General features: G+C 42.2%; 1 protein-coding gene across 2 annotated transcripts; it reads left to right on the top strand.

Annotated features, from left to right (window-relative positions):
• The first annotated feature begins 546 nt into the window (after positions 1–546).
• si:dkey-24p1.6 (protein sel-1 homolog 3) lies at positions 547–21,592 on the top strand. 2 transcript variants are annotated; one of them, XM_061877312.1, is made up of 23 exons: positions 547–684; positions 983–1,454; positions 4,675–4,801; positions 4,863–4,984; positions 9,832–9,947; positions 10,021–10,082; positions 10,141–10,273; positions 10,346–10,481; positions 10,566–10,682; positions 12,442–12,647; positions 12,720–12,899; positions 16,474–16,593; positions 16,699–16,839; positions 16,917–16,979; positions 17,933–18,106; positions 18,179–18,306; positions 18,389–18,472; positions 18,541–18,631; positions 18,704–18,791; positions 20,296–20,405; positions 20,486–20,613; positions 20,696–20,798; positions 20,848–21,592. In XM_061877312.1, exons 1-23 carry the CDS (start codon positions 637–639, stop codon positions 20,956–20,958), a joined length of 3,060 nt encoding a protein of 1,019 aa, XP_061733296.1. In that variant the 5' UTR covers positions 547–636; the 3' UTR covers positions 20,959–21,592. The 2 variants fall into 2 exon arrangements, with proteins under 2 accessions (XP_061733296.1, XP_061733297.1); XM_061877313.1 differs by having other exon boundaries at positions 20,869–21,591.
• Positions 21,593–21,702: the final 110 nt, after the last annotated feature.

The raw sequence follows: 21,702 nt of genomic DNA on the forward strand, positions 1-21,702 counted from the left end.
CGTTTATTGACTTTGTAGATCTTTGTAAAACAGCATCAAGATAGATTGGTTTTCCTTTGTTTTCTCAAAATTAGCTAGAAGTGAGTTACTAGGTTTTGCCTTTGGACGGGAGAAATGTAAACAGCGCTAAATGTCATCAAAGCTTTTAATGAATCTAATGACATTAGTGATGTTATTAATAGGCGCCTTTCAAAGTTCAGATACGAATAGGATGATGTTGATGATGTAACGTATTTGATAAGGCGGTTGCTAACATGACATGCATGATCAGAAGAAAGTTATTGTGCGGAGATTTTGTTCAAAACTGACAACACTACAGAAGGGGTTGTAACAAGTGAGCGACACTTTGCAAGCCTATTTACAAGGAAATGCAATTAATGATTTCTAATATTTTATTGGCCATAGATTTGTACTATAAAGTGAATACACAACATGATTTCATGTCAGCTAATTCTCTAAACTGCACCCCTGGCAGTCGGTCTTTGGGTGGAGCCACAACTGGAGTATGCATTTGCTATTCAATATTGACTTTGGCCACATCAGTGGAGGTGGAGCAGGAAGAGGTCCGGGTCTGACGGCGTGTGTTTTCTGCAGGTGTGACACTTGTTGAATGGCTCGGCCGACGCCGCGTGGAGCATGGATTTGCAGTACAAATGCATCTACAATTTTTGGCTCAGTGTGCAGGTATGAGTTCTTGGCAATCTGTGAGTGGACGGCAGAACTGGACCGTTCAGATTGTCTTAAACCAGCAGGCTTCACCATTTCAGTCTGAGAGGATGGGGTTGGATCCGAATTTTCCATCCTCTTGTTGGATCGCAATGACACATTTTTATGTTATAATACTACTTTGGAGCAGCACCATCCTCTCAAACTATAGCTGTCCTATCTAAGTGTGAGAGCAAGAACTGATGGAACGTCTTCTAAGACAATCTGAGCAATCCAGTTGCGGCCATGCTAATAATATTCATTTGCTATTCTGTAGGTGGCCTTTGCGTTAGACTCAGTGAGACTCCTGAATCCTCCCGAGGAGCCTCTTCCGGACCACCCCCGTCTTGAAGTTTTTTATTCCTGCGACGCACCTGCCACCGTGCAACTAGACTGTGTGGTCACCTTTGACGTGGGCGACATATCCACGTCCCTGCTGAGGCAATGGGAGTGCGTCCCCGGAAAGCCGAAGAAAAGGACCCTCCGGCTGACCCTGCCTGATTGGTTGGTTTATCAACCGGACGGAATAGTTGCAGGTTCTCATTGGGCGTTGAGCTGCATCCTTCGAGCATCAGTCAGGTACGAGAGAATTGGCGAATCGGCGGTCGCGGCTCAGGATGTGGCCACATTGCAGCCTCGGCCTCCGTACAGTCGGCCTGTTAAGCAGCATCAAGTCTGCTTTTCTTGGGGTTCGCTCATGCTGCGATTCAGCCGGGACATTACCAAGACACAGTGCCCGCGGGAGGAAGGTAGGCGGCTTTGCAATCTTGTGTTACCTAAAGAAAAGGATATATATATATATATATATATATATATATATATATATATATATATATATATATATATATATATATATATATATATATGTATATATGTATATATATATATATATATATATATGTATATATGTATATATATATATATATATATATATATATATATATATATATATATATATATATATATATATTATACAAAAAAATGGTATTGAATGTGGGCTTCACGGTGGCAGAGGGGTTAGTGCGTCTGTCTCACAATACAAAGGTCCTGAGTAGTCAGGGTTCAATCCTGGGCTCGGGATCTTTCTGTGTGGAGTTTGCATGTCCTCCCCGTGACTGCGTGGCTTCCTCCCACTTCCAAAGACATGCACCTGGGGATAGGTTGATCGGCAACACTAAATTGACCCTAGTGTGTGAATGTGAGTGTGAATGTTGTCTGTCTAATGGATGGATGGGTTTTGAATGTAGACCCAGTTGGAAGTCAACTATGGAGAACCAGATGGAACAAAATGAAATAAATCTTAAATAATTACTTTAACGGGTCGTTGATTATAAATGGAATTACATGCATGAATATGTTATTGGGTTGATAATTGATGAAATGTAAAAATAAATTTAATTATTCAAACAATTATTTCAATAGGCAGTACAGTGGAACAGGGGTTAGTGCATGTGCCTCACAATACGAAGGTCCTGGATTAAATCCCAGGCTCAGGATCTTTTTGTGTGGAGTTTGCATGTTCTCCCTGTGACTGCGTGGGTTCCCTTTGGGTACTCCGGCTTCCTCCCACCTCCAAAGACATGCACCTGGGGGTACGTTGATTAGCAACACTAAATTGGCCCTAGTGTGTGAATGTGAGTGTGAATGTTGTCTGTCTATCTTTGTTGGCCCTGCGGTGAGGTGGCGACTTGTCCAGGGTGTATACCGTCTTCCCCCCGAATGCAGCTGAGAGAGGCTCCAGCCTCCCCTGCGACCCTGAAGCGGTAGAAAATGGATCCATGGAATTATTTCAATATTTAGTTATTGATTTCATGATATCATTATTTCATTACTTATTTAATCATTGTGTTAATTATAGTAGGCCACATGGCCCCATTCCTTACGGTTTACCTGACCCAGGAAACGTGACAAATTGAGGGGGTGCTATATCCTCGTTAGCCGCCAGATGGCAGTAGAGTGTTGAATATCTCAAAATGTGTTTTTATGGGAAATCCAACTTGAACCACGTCAGTTGCTATGTAGATTGTCGCTTTCTATCATTTTCAGCAGACTACATTGCAAAATGATCACCCACACCCTTCTCTAATGCCAGATCCACCAAGGATGGGGCCATATGAATTCTTCTCTACTGTATGTCATCAACCTGTGTGTCAGCGCTTAATGAATTTACTTTATCGTCAAACTCCAAAGTCACAGAAATTAGTCCAACGACTGCTTTGGGCTGAAGCCTGGAACATTGGAAGTCATTCAAAACATTGCAGCTATACTCGTACTTTTTCGGGAGTTGGTAGTAGATATTTAATATTTTAAACCTTGTCATGTATGTGGAAGCATCAAGTGCTCACCCAGAGCATGCAGCAGTTGATTTAATTTATTGAAGTTGTCAGAGTTATTTCTGCACTGTCAGATTAAGTCAGCGACCAGTGCTCCCCCACTTGTCTGGTCGAAGTTCCACGGATAAGTGGAAATGTAACCAATCATGTTAGGACCCGCCTTATGATTTGAAACACAGGTTCATGAAATAAATAATTACATAATTGAATTGTGAAATAATTGATTAAATAGTTTAATATATAAATATACTTTTATATTTACTTAATTTGGCAGCACGGTGGAGAGGGGTTAGTGCATCTGCCTCACAATACGAAGGTCCTGAGTAGTCCTGGGTTCAATCCCGGGCTCGGGATCTTTCTGTGTGGAGTTTGCATGTTCTCCCTGTGAATGCGTGGGTTCCCTCCGGGTACTCCGGCTTCCTCCCGCCTCCAAAAACATGCACCTGGGGATAGGTTGATCGGCAACACTAAATTAGCCCTAGTGTGTGGATGTGAGTGTGAATGTTGTTTGTCTATCTGTGTTGGCCCTGCAATGAGGTGGCGACTTGTCCAGGGTGTACACCGCCTTCCGCCTAGATGCAGCTGAGACAGTCTCCAGTGACCCCCCGCGACCTCAAAAGGGACAAACGGTAGTAAATGGATGGATTTACATAATTTATTACATATTCAATAACACATTTAATTGTTATTTTTTAATTTTATAATGAAGAACTTACTTAATACCATTTATTACCTAATTTAAATTGATTAATGACACATTTAAGTAATCATTTGAAAATGAAAATATGTATTTAATTCTGTCCCATTTGACCCTCCATAGTTGACCTGCAATAGGAACTAGATTGCAGTTTCCCAAAGTCAGCTGGTAGGCTCCACACATAAAGAATAAAAACCCTCTGTCTAATAAGCGCCTTACCTCAAAAAAAGGCCAAGTACCTTCTACAGCAGTGGTTCTTAACCTGGGTTCAATCGAACCATAGGGGTTCGGTGAGTCGGCCTCTGGGGTTCGGCAGAGGCTCCGCCGCAGCACTCAAAACACCAGACTCATGAATTGATTAACGTGGACCCCGATTCAATTAAACAAGTTGAAAAACTTATTCGAGCGCTACCATTTAGTTGTCAATTGTACGGAATATGTACTGTACTGTGCAATCTACTAATAAAAGTTTCATTCAATCAATCAATCATCAATTGTGTAACTAAAAACTTCTCCCTATCGGCGTATCTGTACTGTAAAGTTAAAATTTAAAAAAAGGAAGTCTAAGTATTATGGATACCCCCAAACAATATTCCCTCTAATTTTCCCTCTGATTTGCAAAAGTGTAATTTGTTGTGAGTTAATGCCCTGTGTTGGTTTTGTTCTTTGAACAAGATGACTTTCGTGCATGGTTCATTTTGTGCACTAGGAAAAAAACAACACATAACTTTGTCTTGAATCTGAAAAATAAATAAATAAATAAATAAAACTTTTTATTTTTCACTAAAGAAGGGTTCGGTGAATGTGCATATGAATCTGGTGGGGTTCAGTACCTCCAACAAGGTTAGGAACCACTGTTCTACAGTATCAGAAAACGATGGTAATTCTATAAATTGCTAGTAAGACTTTGCAGAACTTAAGTGTCTTTATCACATCCAGAAACGGTCCATTTCCTGTCCTCCATATTTGCCTCCACTGGGGAAGTATTTGGCATCACGAAGACTCTCCGTCCGTACGGCAGCGACGTCCTGGAGTACCTGCGCGTCCGCTCCTTCTCTTCCCCGTGGTAAGCGAGAAAAGGCCGGGAAAAAGGGCATCAGGTAGACAAACATAATTCTCAAATACAGGTGCGTGTTCTCCATGTGGGTGTTTGTGGTGAGGGGCTGCCAGGACAGCGCATGCGGGCTTCTCCACCACATTGACTCCCTCAACGACTACGCCACACCTACGCTGCTGCTCACTAAATCAGGTTAGAGTTTGCTGGCATTACTTTAGAGTAGCCAGGGTACAGCTTGTTACTATATAGTTGTATTATCCCCCGATAATACACAATGCTATACTTTTGCCTAAATAGCTGCCAACAAAAGTGTGAATATTTAGTGTAAGAACCGCCTTAGTACGCTTAACATGACATCACCACAGCAGTTTCCCAAGTGAGTAGACAAAAAGTATTTCTTAGCAATGTCACAGTACATGTTGGAATTTACATTTTAACTCAAGTAGCTGCAGCATTAGAGTGTGACGCTACCACCTCCATGTTGGCAAGACACGATTATAATAGAAAACTCGATAGTTTACTCACTTGTACATCCAAACCGCTATACAAGCTGTACACTGGCTATTCTAAAGTACATGCAACTTTACTTTCTATGGTAAAATAACATGGCTGCTTAAATGTGGGAAATGTAATCACGTTGGTGAGATACAGCGGTGCCTTGGTTTTTGTTGTTAAACCGTTTTAAATGGTCAGATGGGAACCTAAGCAAATTTTTCCCCCTAAGTAAGTCCATTCTAGGGGTGTCCAGATACAACTTTTTCACTTCCAATACGATAACGGTTTTGGAGACATGAGTATAGGCTGATATCACTGATATTATTCTCTTGTGACGTGAGCACGAATCACAATGCATACTTTCATTATTTTGTAATGTGGAATTTTGGAAAATGCTTGATCAAGTGAAATTACTGAAACAGAACAATACTAACCTATTTATTGTTAACTGTCCTCTCTGAGCTGCAACCTTATCGTGGTAGAGGAGTTTGCGTGTCCCAATGATCCTAGGAGCTATGTTGTCCGGGGGCATAAAGCCCCCTGGTAGGGTCTCCCAAGGCAAACAGGTTCTAGGTGAGGGATCAGACAAAGAGCAGCTCGAAGACCTTTATGAAGAAGAAAAATCATGGACCCAGATTTCCCTCGCCCGGACGTGGGTCACCAGGGCCCCCCTCTGGAGCCAGGCCCGGAGGTGGGGCACGATGGCGAGCGCCTGGTGGCCGGGCCTGTTCCCATGGGGCCCGGCCGGGCACAGCCCAAAGAGGCAACGTGGGTCACCCCTCCAATGGGCTCACCACCCATAGCAGGGGCCATAGAGGTCGGGTGCATTGTGAGCTGGGCGACAGCCGAAGGCAGGGCACTTGGCGGTCCGATCCTCGGCTACAGAAGCTAGCTCTTGGGACGTGGAACGTCACGTCACTGGGGGGGAAAGAGCCTGAGCTAGTGCGCGAAGTCGAGAAATTCCGGCTGGATATAGTCGGACTCACTTCGACGCACAGCAAGGGCTCTGGAACCACTTCTCTCGAGAGGGATTGGACCCTCTTCCACTCTGGCGTTGCCGGCAGTGAGAGGCGACGGGCTGGGGTGGCAATTCTTGTTTTCCCCCGGCTCAAAGCCTGTACGTTGGAGTTCAACCCGGTGGACGGAAGGGTAGCCTCCCTCCGCCTTCGGGTGGGGGGACGGGTCCTGACTGTTGTTTGTGCTTACGCACCAAACAGCAGTTCAGAGTACCCACCCTTTTTGGGAACACTCGAGGGAGTGCTGGAAAGTGCTCCCCCGGGTGATTCCCTTATCCTACTGGGAGACTTCAACGCTCACGTTGGCAACGACAGTGAAACCTGGAGAGGCGTGATTGGGAAGAATGGCCGCCCGGATCTGAACCCGAGTGGTGTTTTGTTATTGGACTTTTGTGCTCGTCACAGTTTGTCCATAACAAACACCATGTTCAAACATAAGGGTGTCCATATGTGCACTTGGCACCAGGACACCGTAGGCCGCAGTTCCATGATCGACTTTGTAGTTGTGTCATCGGATTTGCGGCCTCATGTTTTGGACACTCGGGTGAAGAGAGGGGCGGAGCTTTCTACCGATCACCACCTGGTGGTGAGTTGGCTGCGATGGTGGGGGAGGATGCCGGACAGACCTGGGAGGCCCAAACGCATTGTGAGGGTCTGCTGGGAACGTCTGGCAGAGTCTCCTGTCAGACAAAGTTTCAATTCCCACCTCCGGAAGAACTTTGAACATGTCACGAAGGGAGGTGCTGGACATTGAGTCCGAGTGGACCATGTTCCGCACCTCTATTGTCGAGGCGGCAGATCGGAGCTGTGGCCGCAAGGTAGTTGGTGCCTGTCGGGGCGGCAATCCCAAAACCCCTTGGTGGACACCAGCGGTGAGGGATGCCGTCAAGCTGAAGAAGGAGTCCTATCGGGTCCTTTTGGCTCATAGGACTCCGGAGGCAGTGGACGGGTACCGACAGGCCAAGCGGTGTGCAGCTTCAGCGGTCGTGGAGGCAAAAACTCGGACATGGGAAGAGTTCGGGGAAGCCATGGAAAACGACTTCCGGACGGCTTCGAAGCGATTCTGGACCACCGTCCGCCGCCTCAGGAAGGGGAAGCAGTGCACTATCAACACCGTGTATGGTGCGGATGGTGTTCTGCTGACCTCGACTGCGGATGTTGTGGATAGGTGGAAGGAATACTTCGAAGACCTCCTCAATCCCACCAACACGTCTTCCTATAAGGAAGCAGTGCCTGGGGAATCTGTGGTGGACTCTCCTTTTTCTGGGGCTGAGGTCGCTGAGGTAGTTAAAAAGCTCCTCGGTGGCAAGGCCCCAGGGGTGGACGAGATCCGCCCGGAGTTCCTTAAGGCTCTGGATGCTGTGGGGCTGTCTTGGTTGACAAGACTTTGCAGCATCGCGTGGACATCGGGGGCGGTACCTCTGGATTGGCAGACCGGGGTGGTGGTCCCTCTCTTTAAGAAGGGGGACCGGAGGGTGTGTTCCAACTATCGTGGGATCACACTCCTCAGCCTTCCCGGTAAGGTTTATTCAGGTGTACTGGAGAGGAGGCTACGTCGGATAGTCGAACCTCGGATTCAGGAGGAACAGTGTGGTTTTCGTCCTGGTCGTGGAACTGTGGACCAGCTCTATACTCTCGGCAGGGTTCTTGAGGGTGCATGGGAGTTTGCCCAACCAGTCTACATGTGCTTTGTGGACTTGGAGAAGGCATTCGACCGTGTCCCTCGGGAAGTCCTGTGGGGAGTGCTCAGAGAGTATGGGGTATCGGACTGTCTTATTGTGGCGGTCCGTTCCCTGTACGATCAGTGCCAGAGCGTGGTCCGCATCGCCGGCAGTAAGTCGAACACATTTCCAGTGAGGGTTGGACTCCGCCAAGGCTGTCCTTTGTCACCGATTCTGTTCATAACTTTTATGGACAGAATTTCTAAGCGCAGTCAAGGCGTTGAGGGGTTCCGGTTTGGTAACCGCAGGATTAGGTCTCTGCTTTTTGCAGATGATGTGGTCCTGATGGCTTCATCTGACCGGGATCTTCAGCTCTCGCTGGATCGGTTCGCAGCCGAGTGTGAAGCGACCGGAATGAGAATCAGCACCTCCAAGTCCGAGTCCATGGTTCTCGCCCGGAAAAGGGTGGAGTGCCATCTCCGGGTTGGGGAGGAGACCCTGCCCCAAGTGGAGGAGTTCAAGTACCTAGGAGTCTTGTTCACGAGTGGGGGAAGAGTGGATCGTGAGATCGACAGGCGGATCGGTGCGGCATCTTCAGTAATGCGGACGTTGTACCGATCCGTTGTGGTGAAGAAGGAGCTGAGCCGGAAGGCAAAGCTCTCAATTTACCGGTCGATCTACGTTCCCATCCTCACCTATGGTCATGAGCTTTGGGTCATGACCGAAAGGATAAGATCACGGGTACAAGCGGCCGAAATGAGTTTCCTCCGCCGTGTGGCGGGGCTCTCCCTTAGAGATAGGGTGAGAAGCTCTGCCATCCGGGAGGAACTCAAAGTAAAGCCGCTGCTCCTTCACATCGAGAGGAGCCAGATGAGGTGGTTCGGGCATCTGGTCAGGATGCCACCCGAACGCCTCCCTAGGGAGGTGTTTAGGGCACGTCCAACCGGTAGGAGGCCACGGGGAAGACCCAGGACACGTTGGGAAGACTATGTCTCCCGGCTGGCCTGGGAACGCCTCGGGATCCCCCGGGAAGAGCTGGACGAAGTGGCTGGGGAGAGGGAAGTCTGGGTTTCCCTGCTTAGGCTGTTGCCCCCGCGACCCGACCTCGGATAAGCGGAAGATGATGGATGGATGGATGGATGTCTTGAATGTAAGTGTGTATGTTGTCTTTATTTAGGTTGAAGTGCTAACTGTTTTTGGGTGACACCTACTGGCCACAATAACTAATTATATTAAGCTCATGACGCCGAAAGTTGAATGATGCGGACACGTTTGTTACTGGATATTTTCTAATATGCTTCTGCCTTCGAGACTTGGTAACCGCAAGCAATACCGAGCTATAACTGTTTGTCCATATTGACAAATATTGGGTTTTAGGCTTGTGTGCTTAGTTAATTTGTAGCTATGAGCTCTACAATGTTTACCTTTAGTAAATGACTTCACTAAAATACAAGAAAAGAACAACATTGTGTGTAATTGAAGGACATTTAGATTTACCTGGCTGTCGATACTGCTTGTATCGTGTCGCTTGTATCAGAGATTTTAGATGCAGGCCGCAGTGCATATTTAACACAGCCTATTAGTCATTTCTAAGATATAAAGAATGGGTAGGCGCCATTAGAGGAATGTGGAGGGGATATAGTCATGCAGATGCCACCTTCTTACTTATTCTTTCTTGAATTTAACAGTGTTTCTCACTTTTTTTAATCAAATTGCTGAGACTCGCAACTTTATTCGGCCCCATTGTTGGTCAGTTACTTGCAATGTTTGGGCGTTAAATCCAGGGGCACGATTTTGTACTGTAGTTGTGATACAAAGTATAAAATCAGCATCATGTCTTCACTGCCCATCAACTTTGTGCTTATAGGCCATCTGCACATTCAACTCCACGGCATTTCGTACGCGTCCACCGCCATCCTCTCTCATTTTAAGGTGCCTTTGAGGGAGTGGTGTCAGCTCAGTGTAAAGCTGCAAGGCAAAACAGTGAGTGCGTCGAGTGACACTTTTGAACGGTGCGTAAAAGATGGAAAGAGATGTGAAAGTCATGTGATCTCAGGTGACTGTCACCATGGTGCGCTTTGGCGAGGAGTCTAGAGCAGTGGAGTCAACAAAGAACAGGTGGAACACATACTACTCATAATAAACCGAGCTACAGCTGATATTTCCGTCTGCGTAGGTTGAGCCATGACATCACGCTGATCGACACTGATGGCTACTTTGTGATCGGAGGTGGGCGAAACATAAAAGGTGTGGAATGTTATTTTGGACCATTGGTTTACTACCGAAACAGAGCATCCACTCAAAGACCGGTAAGACACTGCCCTCTACTGTTCATTTATTACCCGTGCTGGCTTTTTCGTAATCAATCCTCACATCCACAGTCAGAAGTTGTTATTCCAGACGTCATTAAGGAGGTGAACCTCACCGGATGGCTGCAAACCTGCAAAGAGGTGTCTCATAATATAAGGCAAAGCATCGATTTCTACTCTCTTCTGGCTCAGCAAGGCTACAAGTTTGGTAGTAGACATCTGTGTTGCTGAATCCTTCTAAAATACTTTCTTTCTCCTTTTTTTCTAATTGTATTTTGGTTTTCCCTTCCAGGCATTGAGGTTTTCAGTAACGGGACGCGCAAGGACTCATTGAAGAAGTGTGAGCTGTGGGAGGCTGCAGGTCATCGTTTTGGTGCTAGAGTTGCCAAATATTTGGCTCTCAAACATGGTATGAGACATTATCTATTACTGCAGCAATCTTAAAAAAACAACTACATTTATTACAGCTCTCTTTTTAAAAAACAACAAAATATGATTGAATTATTTCCTTAATATATAGAATTAACAACTATTTTTTTTTTCATTTGAAAAATGACTTTGTACATGTTTATCAAAATATATGTTTGACTAAGACCTATTAATAGTCAAAAATATGCATTTTTTGGAATTTTGTACTAAAGTAAGTATTTTTGAGCACAACATGGCCAAATGAACACAATGAGTACATTTGAGGTACTGTACTGTATAGCAGATCATCATGGATGAACAAGTTGCTTTCACAGTAAGTAGTTGTGTTTAGGAACTTTGTGTATGTGTAATTCTATGTTACTGTACATTATTATTTATGCCTTATATGTATTACCATATACAGTGTATGTCTTATTTTTTAGTATTATACGTCATCCATGAACATTTAATTCACAATCCTCATTGGCAGTTATGAAAGCCCACAGTTATTGCAGTCCTCGAATGCACACTGAACTTCCATTCTACCATCCATTTTCTACCGCTTGTCCCGTTCGGGGTCGCGGGGCGTGCTACAGCATATGTCAGCGGCATTCGCACGGAAGGCGGCGTACACCCTGGACAAGTAGCCACCTCATCGCAGGCCCACTAAACTAAAATTCTATAAATACATTAAACACATTAAAATATTAAAACAATGTTTTTCTCCAAGTCTTAATAATTTTGATGATTATAGCATACAATAATAAAATTTAAAAATGTCAAAACAATTCTACATCATACTATCCATCTATCCATTTTCTATTGCTTATTCCCTTTGGGGTCGCGGGGGGGCGCTGGTGCCTATCTCAGCTACAATCGGGCGGAAGGCGGTGTACACCCTGGACAAGTCGCCACTTCATCGCAGATTATATACTAACATATGTATAAAATATCTTCACAATATATATTTAATAATATACAGTCGTCCCTCGTTCATTGATGTCAAGTGGTTCCAGACCCTCAATAAGTGAATTTCCGTGAAGCAGGAATTTTAATTTATTGATCCAATATTTTCATAGTTAGGGCGTGAAAAACTTTTTACAACCTTCTAAGCATGTTTTTTTTTTAACATGAAGTCCCAGACATGAAATAACAGCCGTTTCCATCTGCAGGGTCGTTGTAGCAGGGGTTCTTAACCTGTATGACCTATGGACCCAACTTTTCCACTAGAGTACCACTCCAATATTAACACTGAATTAGTAATCTTACTCTTGATTTTGATCGTATTCAATAAAATAAAATATGTAACTTACTTGCAGTTTTGTACCTTGTAAAATGATGTAAAAGCATGTGTTATTTAAAAATATTTTATTATTAATTTAGCAAAAAAACCTACGACATAGGTCAGGCTACCAAAAATGGTAGTAAAAACCTTCAGTGACAAGGGGCCCCTGCTTTTTATAAATTTCTAGTACAAAAACGGTAGTCAAAAATCCTCTATAAGACAGAACATCTCTGCTGTTTTTAGGAATCATATACAAAAACTGTAATCAGAATTTTCCGCTGTGCTGTTTTAAGTATCTTTTACAAAAATGGTATCCAAAGATCCTTTTATGTGACTGAGACATGCTACTGTTTTTAAACCGGCCTCATATTTTAACACCACCAAGTTCCAGCATTTCTATATTTCCTTGTTTTGTTTTTTATTCACAAAAGCTCCTGAAGTTTTTTTGTTGAAGTGTTGAATGAACTAATTGCAGGAGGAAGAGGGCTCAGCCTGCAAGTGGTGGGCAGAGCGCTGTACTCTCTAGCTCGTCACAAACTAAACAGAGCGAGCAACATGAAAGTGCTCGGCAAAATATTACCTCTGCTGCTGCAAGCCGGCTGCTTAGGTGACACCCGGGCTCTGCACATGTCGGCGGTCGTCTACAGCGCAGGCCTGGGGGTGGAAATAGATTCTAGAAAGGTGTGTGCTTTAAACAACAAATCAATACAATTGTTTTTTTTTCTTTTGACGATGTTATTATGTGTCGTGCAGGCGTGGCTGTTGGCCATGTTGGCTGCACAGAAAGACGATCGATTTGCTCTCCTGCATCTGGGCCACCTGCACCACCACGGCCAACACGGAGTCCTCGCTGACCCAGATGTGGCCTATGCTTACTACGCAAACATCGCCCAACAGACCACTTTAGATCGGCTAAATCCCTCGCCAGAGCAGGTGATGAATAAACGAGACCCTTTTAAACCTTTGATTAGTACAAATTTTAAATGATTTTCCACTACACGGATCAAACTTTCCTCTTTATGTGTCATGTTCTGTGATCTGGATTATATGTTATTTTTTGTACTCCATTAGTTCCTGTTTGCGCTCCCTTGTTTGTTTTAGTTTCCATGACGACGGATAGTTTCACGTGTCTAATGTGTTTTGATCACGCACCTGCTCTAATCAGAGACTATTATTTAAGTCTGTCTTTGTCAGTTACAGTTGTGATCAAAATTATTCAACCCCCACACAATTTTGGTGTTTTAGCAAGTTAGACATTTATTCCGTATTTTGTTTATAGTCATATCAAATAAAGATGTGTAACACTGTATTTTACAAAATACCAAAAAAGGACATTTTTCTTAATATCTCATTGACAAAATTATTTAACCCCCTAGTTACATGCCTCTTTAGTACTTAGTAGAACACCTTTTGGCAGTATTTACATCCTTCAAACGTGATACATAACCGGACACAAGCTTCTTGCAACGATCTACAGGTATTTTAGCCCATTCCTCTTGGGCAAAGGCCTCCAGTTCATTCATATTATTGGGCTTGCGTGCTGCAACTGCCTTCTTCAAGTCCCACCACAGGTTTTCTATAGGATTTAGGTCTGACCACTGTGAAGGCCACTCCAGAGTCTTCCAGCCCTTCTTCTGCAACCACTCTGATGTTGATTTGGAGGTATGCTTGGGATCGTTGTTCTGTTTGAAGGTCCAACGTCTCCCAAGCCTCAGCTTCGTCACTGACTTCATGACATTTGCAGCTAATATATCCTGGTAGGAAATAGAATTCATAATGCCTTGAACGCGCTGGAGATTCCTGGTACCTGAAGCAGAGAAACAGCCCCAGAGCATGATTGACCCCCAACCATGCTTAACTGTAGGCAAGGTGTTTTTCTCTTTGTAAGCTTAATTTTTTGTCCTCCAGACATAACGTTGATTCATAGGCCCAAAGAGTTCCACTTTTGTCTCATCACTCCATAGAACAGTTTCCCAAAACCTTTGGGTTTTGTCCAGAAGATTTTTGGCATACTGGAGTCTATTTTCTTGTGCCTGGTAGTCAGAAGTGGGGTGCGCCTGGGAGTTCTGGCATGGAGGCCTTCATCTCGTAGTGCGCGCCTTATTGTCTGGGACAAAACCTGCGTTCCCCCCTCTGCAATGTCCTGTTGTAGTTCCTCAGCTGTTACCTGGGGGTTTCTCACCACTGTACGCTTAGGGACGGCGTGGCGCAGTGGCAGAGTGGCCGTGCACAACCCGAGGGTCCCTGGTTCAAATCCCACCTAGTACCAACCTCGTCACATCCGTTGTGTCCTGAGCAAGACACTTCACCCTTGCTCCTGATGGGTGCTGGTTGGCGCCTTGCATGGCAGCTCCCTCCATCAGTGTGTGAATGTGTGTGTGAATGGGTAAATGTGGAAGTAGTGTCAAAGCGCTTTGAGTACCTTGAAGGTAGAAAAGCGCTATACAAGTACAACCCATTTAAATGCCGGACAGCAGTTGCACACAGCATCCTCTTTCTACCACGCCCAGGTAGTGTTTTCACTGTGCCTTTAGCTTTAAACTTGCGAATTATGCTCCCAACTGTGTCTCTTGGAATGTGCAATGTCTTTGCTATTTTATTATATCCATATCATTTCTTATGAAGAGAAATTACCTCCTCTCTTCACTTCTTTGACTACTCCCTTGACTTCACCATGTTGCAAATACACCATTGACCATCTACAAGAAGCTGAGCGTCACAGTTTTTTTAAACAGTTTAATTGTTGCTCGTTATGGTTCTAATCACATCTACTGGTGTTTTTAACACCTGATTGAAAAGACCTTATTCAAATTATGTTCTTAAGAGTTATGATCTTCAAGGAGTTGAATAATTTGGTCAATGAGATATTAAGAGAAATGACACTTTGGTATGTTACAAAATATAGTGTTGTAATTCAAGTTGCATTTATCTATTTAATGCATCTTTATTTGATATGACTATAAACAAAATACGGAATAAATGTCCAACTTGCTAAAACACCAAAATTGTGTGGGGGTTGAATAATTTTGATCACAACTGTAGTCCCCCTGGCGACCTTGTCCTTTTCATGCTCTGTTCATGCTGGTATTCTTGTTATTGCTCTTTTCATGCCATGCTAAGTAAGTTTTTGTTTATTCATGCCACAGTTGGCGACTTTTGTTTCATGTCCATAGTTCTGTCTAAGTGTTAGTTTTGTTTCCTGGTGGTGATTTGAAAGTGGTGCTTTCGCTTTGTGCAACTTTTTTTTCTTCACATTTGAGATTTATGATTAAATCATGTTTTTACCTGCACGCCATTTCCAGAGTAGTCCGTTTGCTTCCTGGGAAAACAATCCTCGCAGTAAGCTGCGGAAAACCCCTCGTCTTGACATCATGACACTTTTAAATGATGTCATGTAAGTGCAAAAAGAAACGAAACAAGCAGCTTGTAATTGTAAATCCAAAAAATTTGACTTTTTTTTTAAAATTAGTTCCTTTTTTTGTAAAAAAAAAAAAATGTTTTCAAGTTAGGGTTACTTTTTGGCTTTTTGTGGTAATCAGTACATTTAAAACAGGGTTTTCGGTTTTCCACAGAGAATTCCGAAAAATAAAAGACATATTTTACATTTTTTTAAAAACTTTTCTTTTTACAGTACAGTACTTGTTATACACTTTATTTTTCCCCCAGTTTAATTTTTTTAAATTTTAATTTTACAAATATCTAAAATCTCCATAACTTATTTATCTTAATATTATTAGTTTATTCCAATAATTGCAACTTATTATTATACCATAGCTTCTTCCAAACTCTTCATTTAAATTTTCACTTTATTCTTTTTTGTTTCTCATAATTTTGACTTGTCCAGGGTGTACCCCGCCTTCTGCCGGATTGTAGCTGAGATAGGCGCCAGCGCCCCCCGCGACCCCGAAAGGGAATTAGCGGTAGAAAATGGATGGATGGATGGATAATTTTGACTTACAAACATATTTTTTCTTCCAAATTGTCCCCCCCCCCCACACACACACAGTATTACAACTTTATTTTTGTAAAAATATGACTTTTTTCTCATTTGCTACAACGTATTAGAACGTTATTCTTGTTAAATGATCCAAACTAATTTTTAACTTTATGCTTGGTTTGTTTTTCATAAGTCTTCCAGCTTTAAAACATATTGTTGCTTTACTATTTAATTTTTAATTAAAAAAAATATTCTACACATGTTGCAACCTTTATTCTTGTAAAAATAGTACTTTTTTCTCAAAACTTTTCACTTTTGTTTTGTATTTTTCTCGTAATACTGAAACTTTTATCTCAAATTCCAGCTCCTTTTGGTAATTTGCTGTTGTTTTAATTGTAATTTTAGAGTGTGCTAAAGACCAATATTAAAACGGCTGTGCACCGCAAACTTTGGAAACCCACAATGTACTCAAATACTGTATGCCAAAGAACACACAAAAAAAGTAAAAAAAAACAAAACAAATTAGGATAGGTTTGCTCATCCATTTCTTCCTCGTATGTCCTCCTTCAGGTGTTTGTTGAGGAGATTTACTTGCACAATGAAGAGGTGCTACAGCTTCAAACCAATGAAAACCACCACATCTTCCAGTGGCTGAAACATCAGGCACACAGAGGTGAACCTGATGCAGAGGTACCTCGTTAATAAAGACAAATAAAAAGCAGACTGAACTGAAGCCTGGCTTGGGACGTCCCAGGAATAGCAAATTTGTTCAGAGTGTACTTTATTTTTTCCTAGCAAGCCGTCGCCCGCATGCTGTTCTGGGGTCAGCAGGGAGTATCTCCCAACATCCAGGCGGCCGTGAGGCACTACGAGAGGGGGGCGGTGCTGTTGGAGGACCCGGCATCCATGTACGATTTTGGAATCACACTCCTGCTGGTCAGATTCACCCCCGGACATCTGTAACTTGTGTACTACTTTTGTTTTCACTGATGCAACATGCTGTCTCTTGGCAGGGGCACGGTATCAAAAAAGACATTCCAAAAGCAATCATGTTTTTGAAGAAAGCAATGGACAAGGTTTGGTATCTGCAAAAAAAACACAATATTTGCACAAGATTGCAATCTACATGTGGTGGTGGGTTGTGGGGCTACAGAGCAGGGGTCGGCAACCCAAAATGTTTAACAGCCACATTGGACCAAAAATACAGAAAAAAAAAATCTATCTGCCAATTAAAAACCTAATATAAGTGTCAACAAGAGGCAACACATGATGTGTGTCTACATTAGATTCATTAGCCAACTATCTAAATGACTGTGTAGCAGGGTGACATCAATCTTTGACGGAAATTTTGAAATTTTAATATTTATTCTACACATTTACTGGCAAATTGTCCAGGGTGTACCCTGACCTCCGCCCGAATGCAGCTGAGATAGGCTCCAGCAGCCCCAAAAGGGACAAGCGGTAGAAAATGGATGGATGGATTTTTTACAACATTGGAAAACAATAGATAACTCCTGGAAATTACTGGCTTAGAAGAGACAAAGGTATAGATGTGTTTGTCCAAGTTTTAGGAAATGGCAGGCTGTCTTCTTTTAATGGATTTATTGCGATCTTTGCAGGCTGGTTAACGTTTGCTGTGGTCTGGAACTATATGGCATACAAACAACTATCAGAAATGCAGCCAATATTACATTCAGATAATGTGTCATGAAACATACAAATATAAGTTAAATACAAAACGTGGCATAATGATGCAATATGTGCATATGTCTAGCCTCAATAGCATTTTAGTATCGATTAGCTTGCAGTGACTAATTATGCCTGATTAGCACTCCAACAAGTCAATAACATCAACAAAGTCAATAATATCAACAAAGTTCACCTTTTTGCATTCAGGTACAGCATAAAAAATTTGGTGGACAAAATGAGACAAAGAAAGATGGTAGCGTCGGAGAAAGTTATCTATAAAAATAGTCTGCTCCAGGGTCACACTGGACTTGTATGTCCCTTCCCTTATTTGTCCTTTTAGGGTTTCGTCCCTGCCATTAGTGCCCTGGCATGGTACTACGAACAGTCTGAGGGAGACTACAACAAGGCTGTGCAGCTCTGGGAGAAGGCTGACCTTCTCGGGAGCCCAGATGCGGCTTTGAACCTCGGTGTTGTGTACTCACTCGGTCTTTACCCACAACAAGCCGCTGACCAGGTAGGGCATCTTACCAGTTATATGCATTCTGTAGTCAATGAATAGGTGTGATTTGTGTGTCCTGGCTCGCAGTACATGGCCTTCAAGTACTATCTTAAGGCAGCAGAGCGAGGACACATCAGGGGTGCGGCTGAGGTTGCCAACATCTGGTCCACAGGGATTCCCGGTCACGTCACTCGGCGTCCGTCAGATGCTGTCTTGTTGGCTCCTTATCTTTTACGCATAATGAACGCTCATTTGTTTGACAAAGGCATTCTGAGGTGTCTTTTTAACTCACCGCAGATGGGCAAAGTGGGCAGCGGAGCAAAATGGACACCTGGGTCGCTTGTTGAGGCGAGCTCTGGACTGCTTCCTGAAGAGTGACATGTAAGCAGAAAGTCCAAAATGTGCTTTTTTATTCTGTGCCAATTATTCTGTGGGTCTTTGCTTCCCAGGTTTGGCTCGTTGGTGTATTACATGACGGCTGCAGAGCTGGGATACGCAGCAGCACAGTTCAACGTGGCTTATCTGTGTGATCAAAACAAGGTGAGTAAGAGCGACGGTAGATTTATTTTAAAGGGTGTGTCTATACTGACGCCATGCTTTGTTTGTTCATAGGGGGATTTTCTGGATCCTGCCTTTGCATTGAATTGCATGCAAATATTTTACAACCTAACCATCCAGAACCCAGAACACAAGCCTTACGGTACACACAAGAGTCCTCAGATTCTTATGCAAGGCCATGTCTAACCAGTAATACTCGAGCAGCAGCTTTTTGGACCAGGTCAAAAGTTTATCTATATATATATAATTTTTTTTTTTCTACCGCATATTCCCTTTGGGGTCGCGGGGCACGCTGGTGCCTATCTCAGCTACAATCAGGCGGGAGGCGGACTACACCCTATATATATATCTATATATATATATATCTATATATATATATATATAGATATATATATATATAGATATATATATACAGTACAGTGAAACAAGTGAGCTTGCATCTATCTCCAAGTTCTTGTTACTACTCGAACAGCAGCATTTTGGACCCAGTGTTTAAAATCTTATTCGGCTTGTTATCTTAGGTGATGACTTCTGAGAGACGTGCCTGTATGGTGAGGCTTGAAAAACTGCCTAACAGAAAAAATAAGATCTCTTCTCATATATATATATATATATATATATATATATATATATATATATATATATATATATATATATATACACATATACTCAAGCAGCAACCTATTTGAGGCTTTTAAGAGACCTTCATTGCATTGTTGGTATATTTTATGATGGCTGCTGAGTTGGGTTTATGTATTGTACATGTAGTAGCTTGGTTAAAATAAGTCACAGGAAACCAACAATTTTTTTTCTCTTAGTTCTTGTCAGTATTCCAGCAGCAGCATTTTTAGAGACCTTAGTTGTTTGTCTTGGTCATATTACATTGTGGCTGTTGAAGTGGGCCATTGTATAGCAGCTAAGTTAATGTAATAAAAAAAACAATCATTATTTTTTCTTTAAGTCAGTACTTGAGCAGAAGCATTCTGAACGAGGAGCATGAGTGACGTTGTTTCAGCTGCCGCATTTTGAACCACGCATGATTTTGTAGGTTCTTTAGAATTTTGTGAGTGAAGCCTGTCATAGAGAGTTTCAATAAGACAACCGAGAGGTCACAAAAGCTGCGGAGTTGAGCTACTGTATGTAGTATCTCAGTTTAACAAAATCACAGGAAACCAACATGTATTTCTCCATGTTCTTGTCAGTATTCCAGCAGCAGCATTTTAAACAAGTCAGGCAGTCTTTAGAGACCTTGAGCTGTTTGGCTCAGTTATATTACATGACTGCTGAGCTGGACCATGATGCAATAGCTCAGTTTAAAGTACATATGGAAGAGTATTTATATTTCTTCTTCAAGTTGGTACTCGAGCAGCAGCATGTTGAATCAAGTGAGGATCCTGAGTTACGTTTGTCTCGTTGATATACTAAATTATTGGACGAGACTTTGGAGCAGCTCAGTTTAACGTTAAAAAAAATCTAGTCGGTTTTCGAGCAGCAGCCTTATCAACCAAGTGTCATTTTGTAGGCTCTTTAGAAATATTTCAGTGCTGCCTGTCAATAGAACGTTACAATAATCCATTTTACAGGTCAAAAGCACTGATTAATACTTTGTAAGCATCACATTTTGTTATTTTACGCATTTTTCTCAGCTTTGATCCGGATGGGTGACCTGTGGTACGAGGGCCGGGTTGACGGAAAGAAACGACTGGATTCTGCAGCAGAGATGTACAAACGGGCAGCACTAAAGAATGAACCACAGGTCAGTTGTGTTATTTTGTTTTTGTTTTTTTTAAACGTGTATTTTCATGGCAATAATTGGTATATACATTGTCACATAAGGGATGGTACAACCTTGGGCTCCTCGTTGAAGAAGATTACAAGCTGCCATTGCCTCTGCTCTCTGAACTGGGCCTTTTGGAGTTCTACTTCTCAGACAAGACTTCACTACAAAGTGTTTTGTACAAAAGGTTTGTTTTGCAAGCATAAACAAAGACAAGTTTTTTTAACACTTAATTTCTTTCTTTTCTTTTTTTTGTTTTTTGGCAAAAGATGTCGAGATTCTGAAAATTCTGACTCCTACCTGCCCTGCAGCCTGGCTCTTTTTAAGTTGCATCTGCAAGTCTTCCAGAAGGAATATAGCACTATTATTAAGGTTTGTCCAACATGCACTTATCTATTTGTATTTATTCATAGCAAAAAAGATTGTATATTGTGTGTCACAGTACGCCACCACCATCACCGCCATTGGAGCGCCCACCATCGTTCTAATCATCCTAGGCCTCATTAGAAGACGTGTTTTGCCTCCCAACTAGGAAATTCTACCAGGATTGGTGAAGTCTACAACAATGAACATAAATACACAGTATTTTTCTGAACAAAGACATTTTGTGTGTTTAAAAAAGTAATAAAGTCAGCAAATACACTGAAATATGAACTCTACATTAAATAGCTGATATAAATGATAATTTATGATGACCATTAACCCTTGTGCAAGATTAAGATGACAATGCACACTTTCACTTAGGATCTAAATGGGACCTGTTCATAAAGTCAGCAATACATTTCTATTTTATTTACTTTCAACATTTGATACTTTTAACAACTTCAGATCCGTCTATTATGTTATTTGTATTATGTTTTATCATGTGTTGAAGCCTTTTTGTCAAAAATGAAAAAACATTTTTTAAAATGGGAAAATGCAAAATATGAAATATTTGTAAAAAAAAAATATGTAGCAGAATTAAATTTTAGAAATTACTACCTTAAATAGGTCAGTAATTCATGACAACATTGATTTTGATACAGGAGACCAGTAGACAAAACAGATTATTTTTTACAGTGCCGAGCTAGCATTAGAGAAAGTAGGCAGTACTTGGTTATATCACATCTATATACCCATCCATCCATTTTCTACCGCACATATATATATATATATATATATATATATATATATATATATATATGTATAGGCTGTTTTTTCTCTCCCTAAGGAATATATATATATATATATATATATATATATATATATATATATATATATATATATATATATATAT

Source organism: Nerophis ophidion, linkage group LG18 (assembly GCF_033978795.1).
Source record: "Nerophis ophidion isolate RoL-2023_Sa linkage group LG18, RoL_Noph_v1.0, whole genome shotgun sequence".
Classification (NCBI taxonomy): domain Eukaryota; kingdom Metazoa; phylum Chordata; class Actinopteri; order Syngnathiformes; family Syngnathidae; genus Nerophis; species Nerophis ophidion.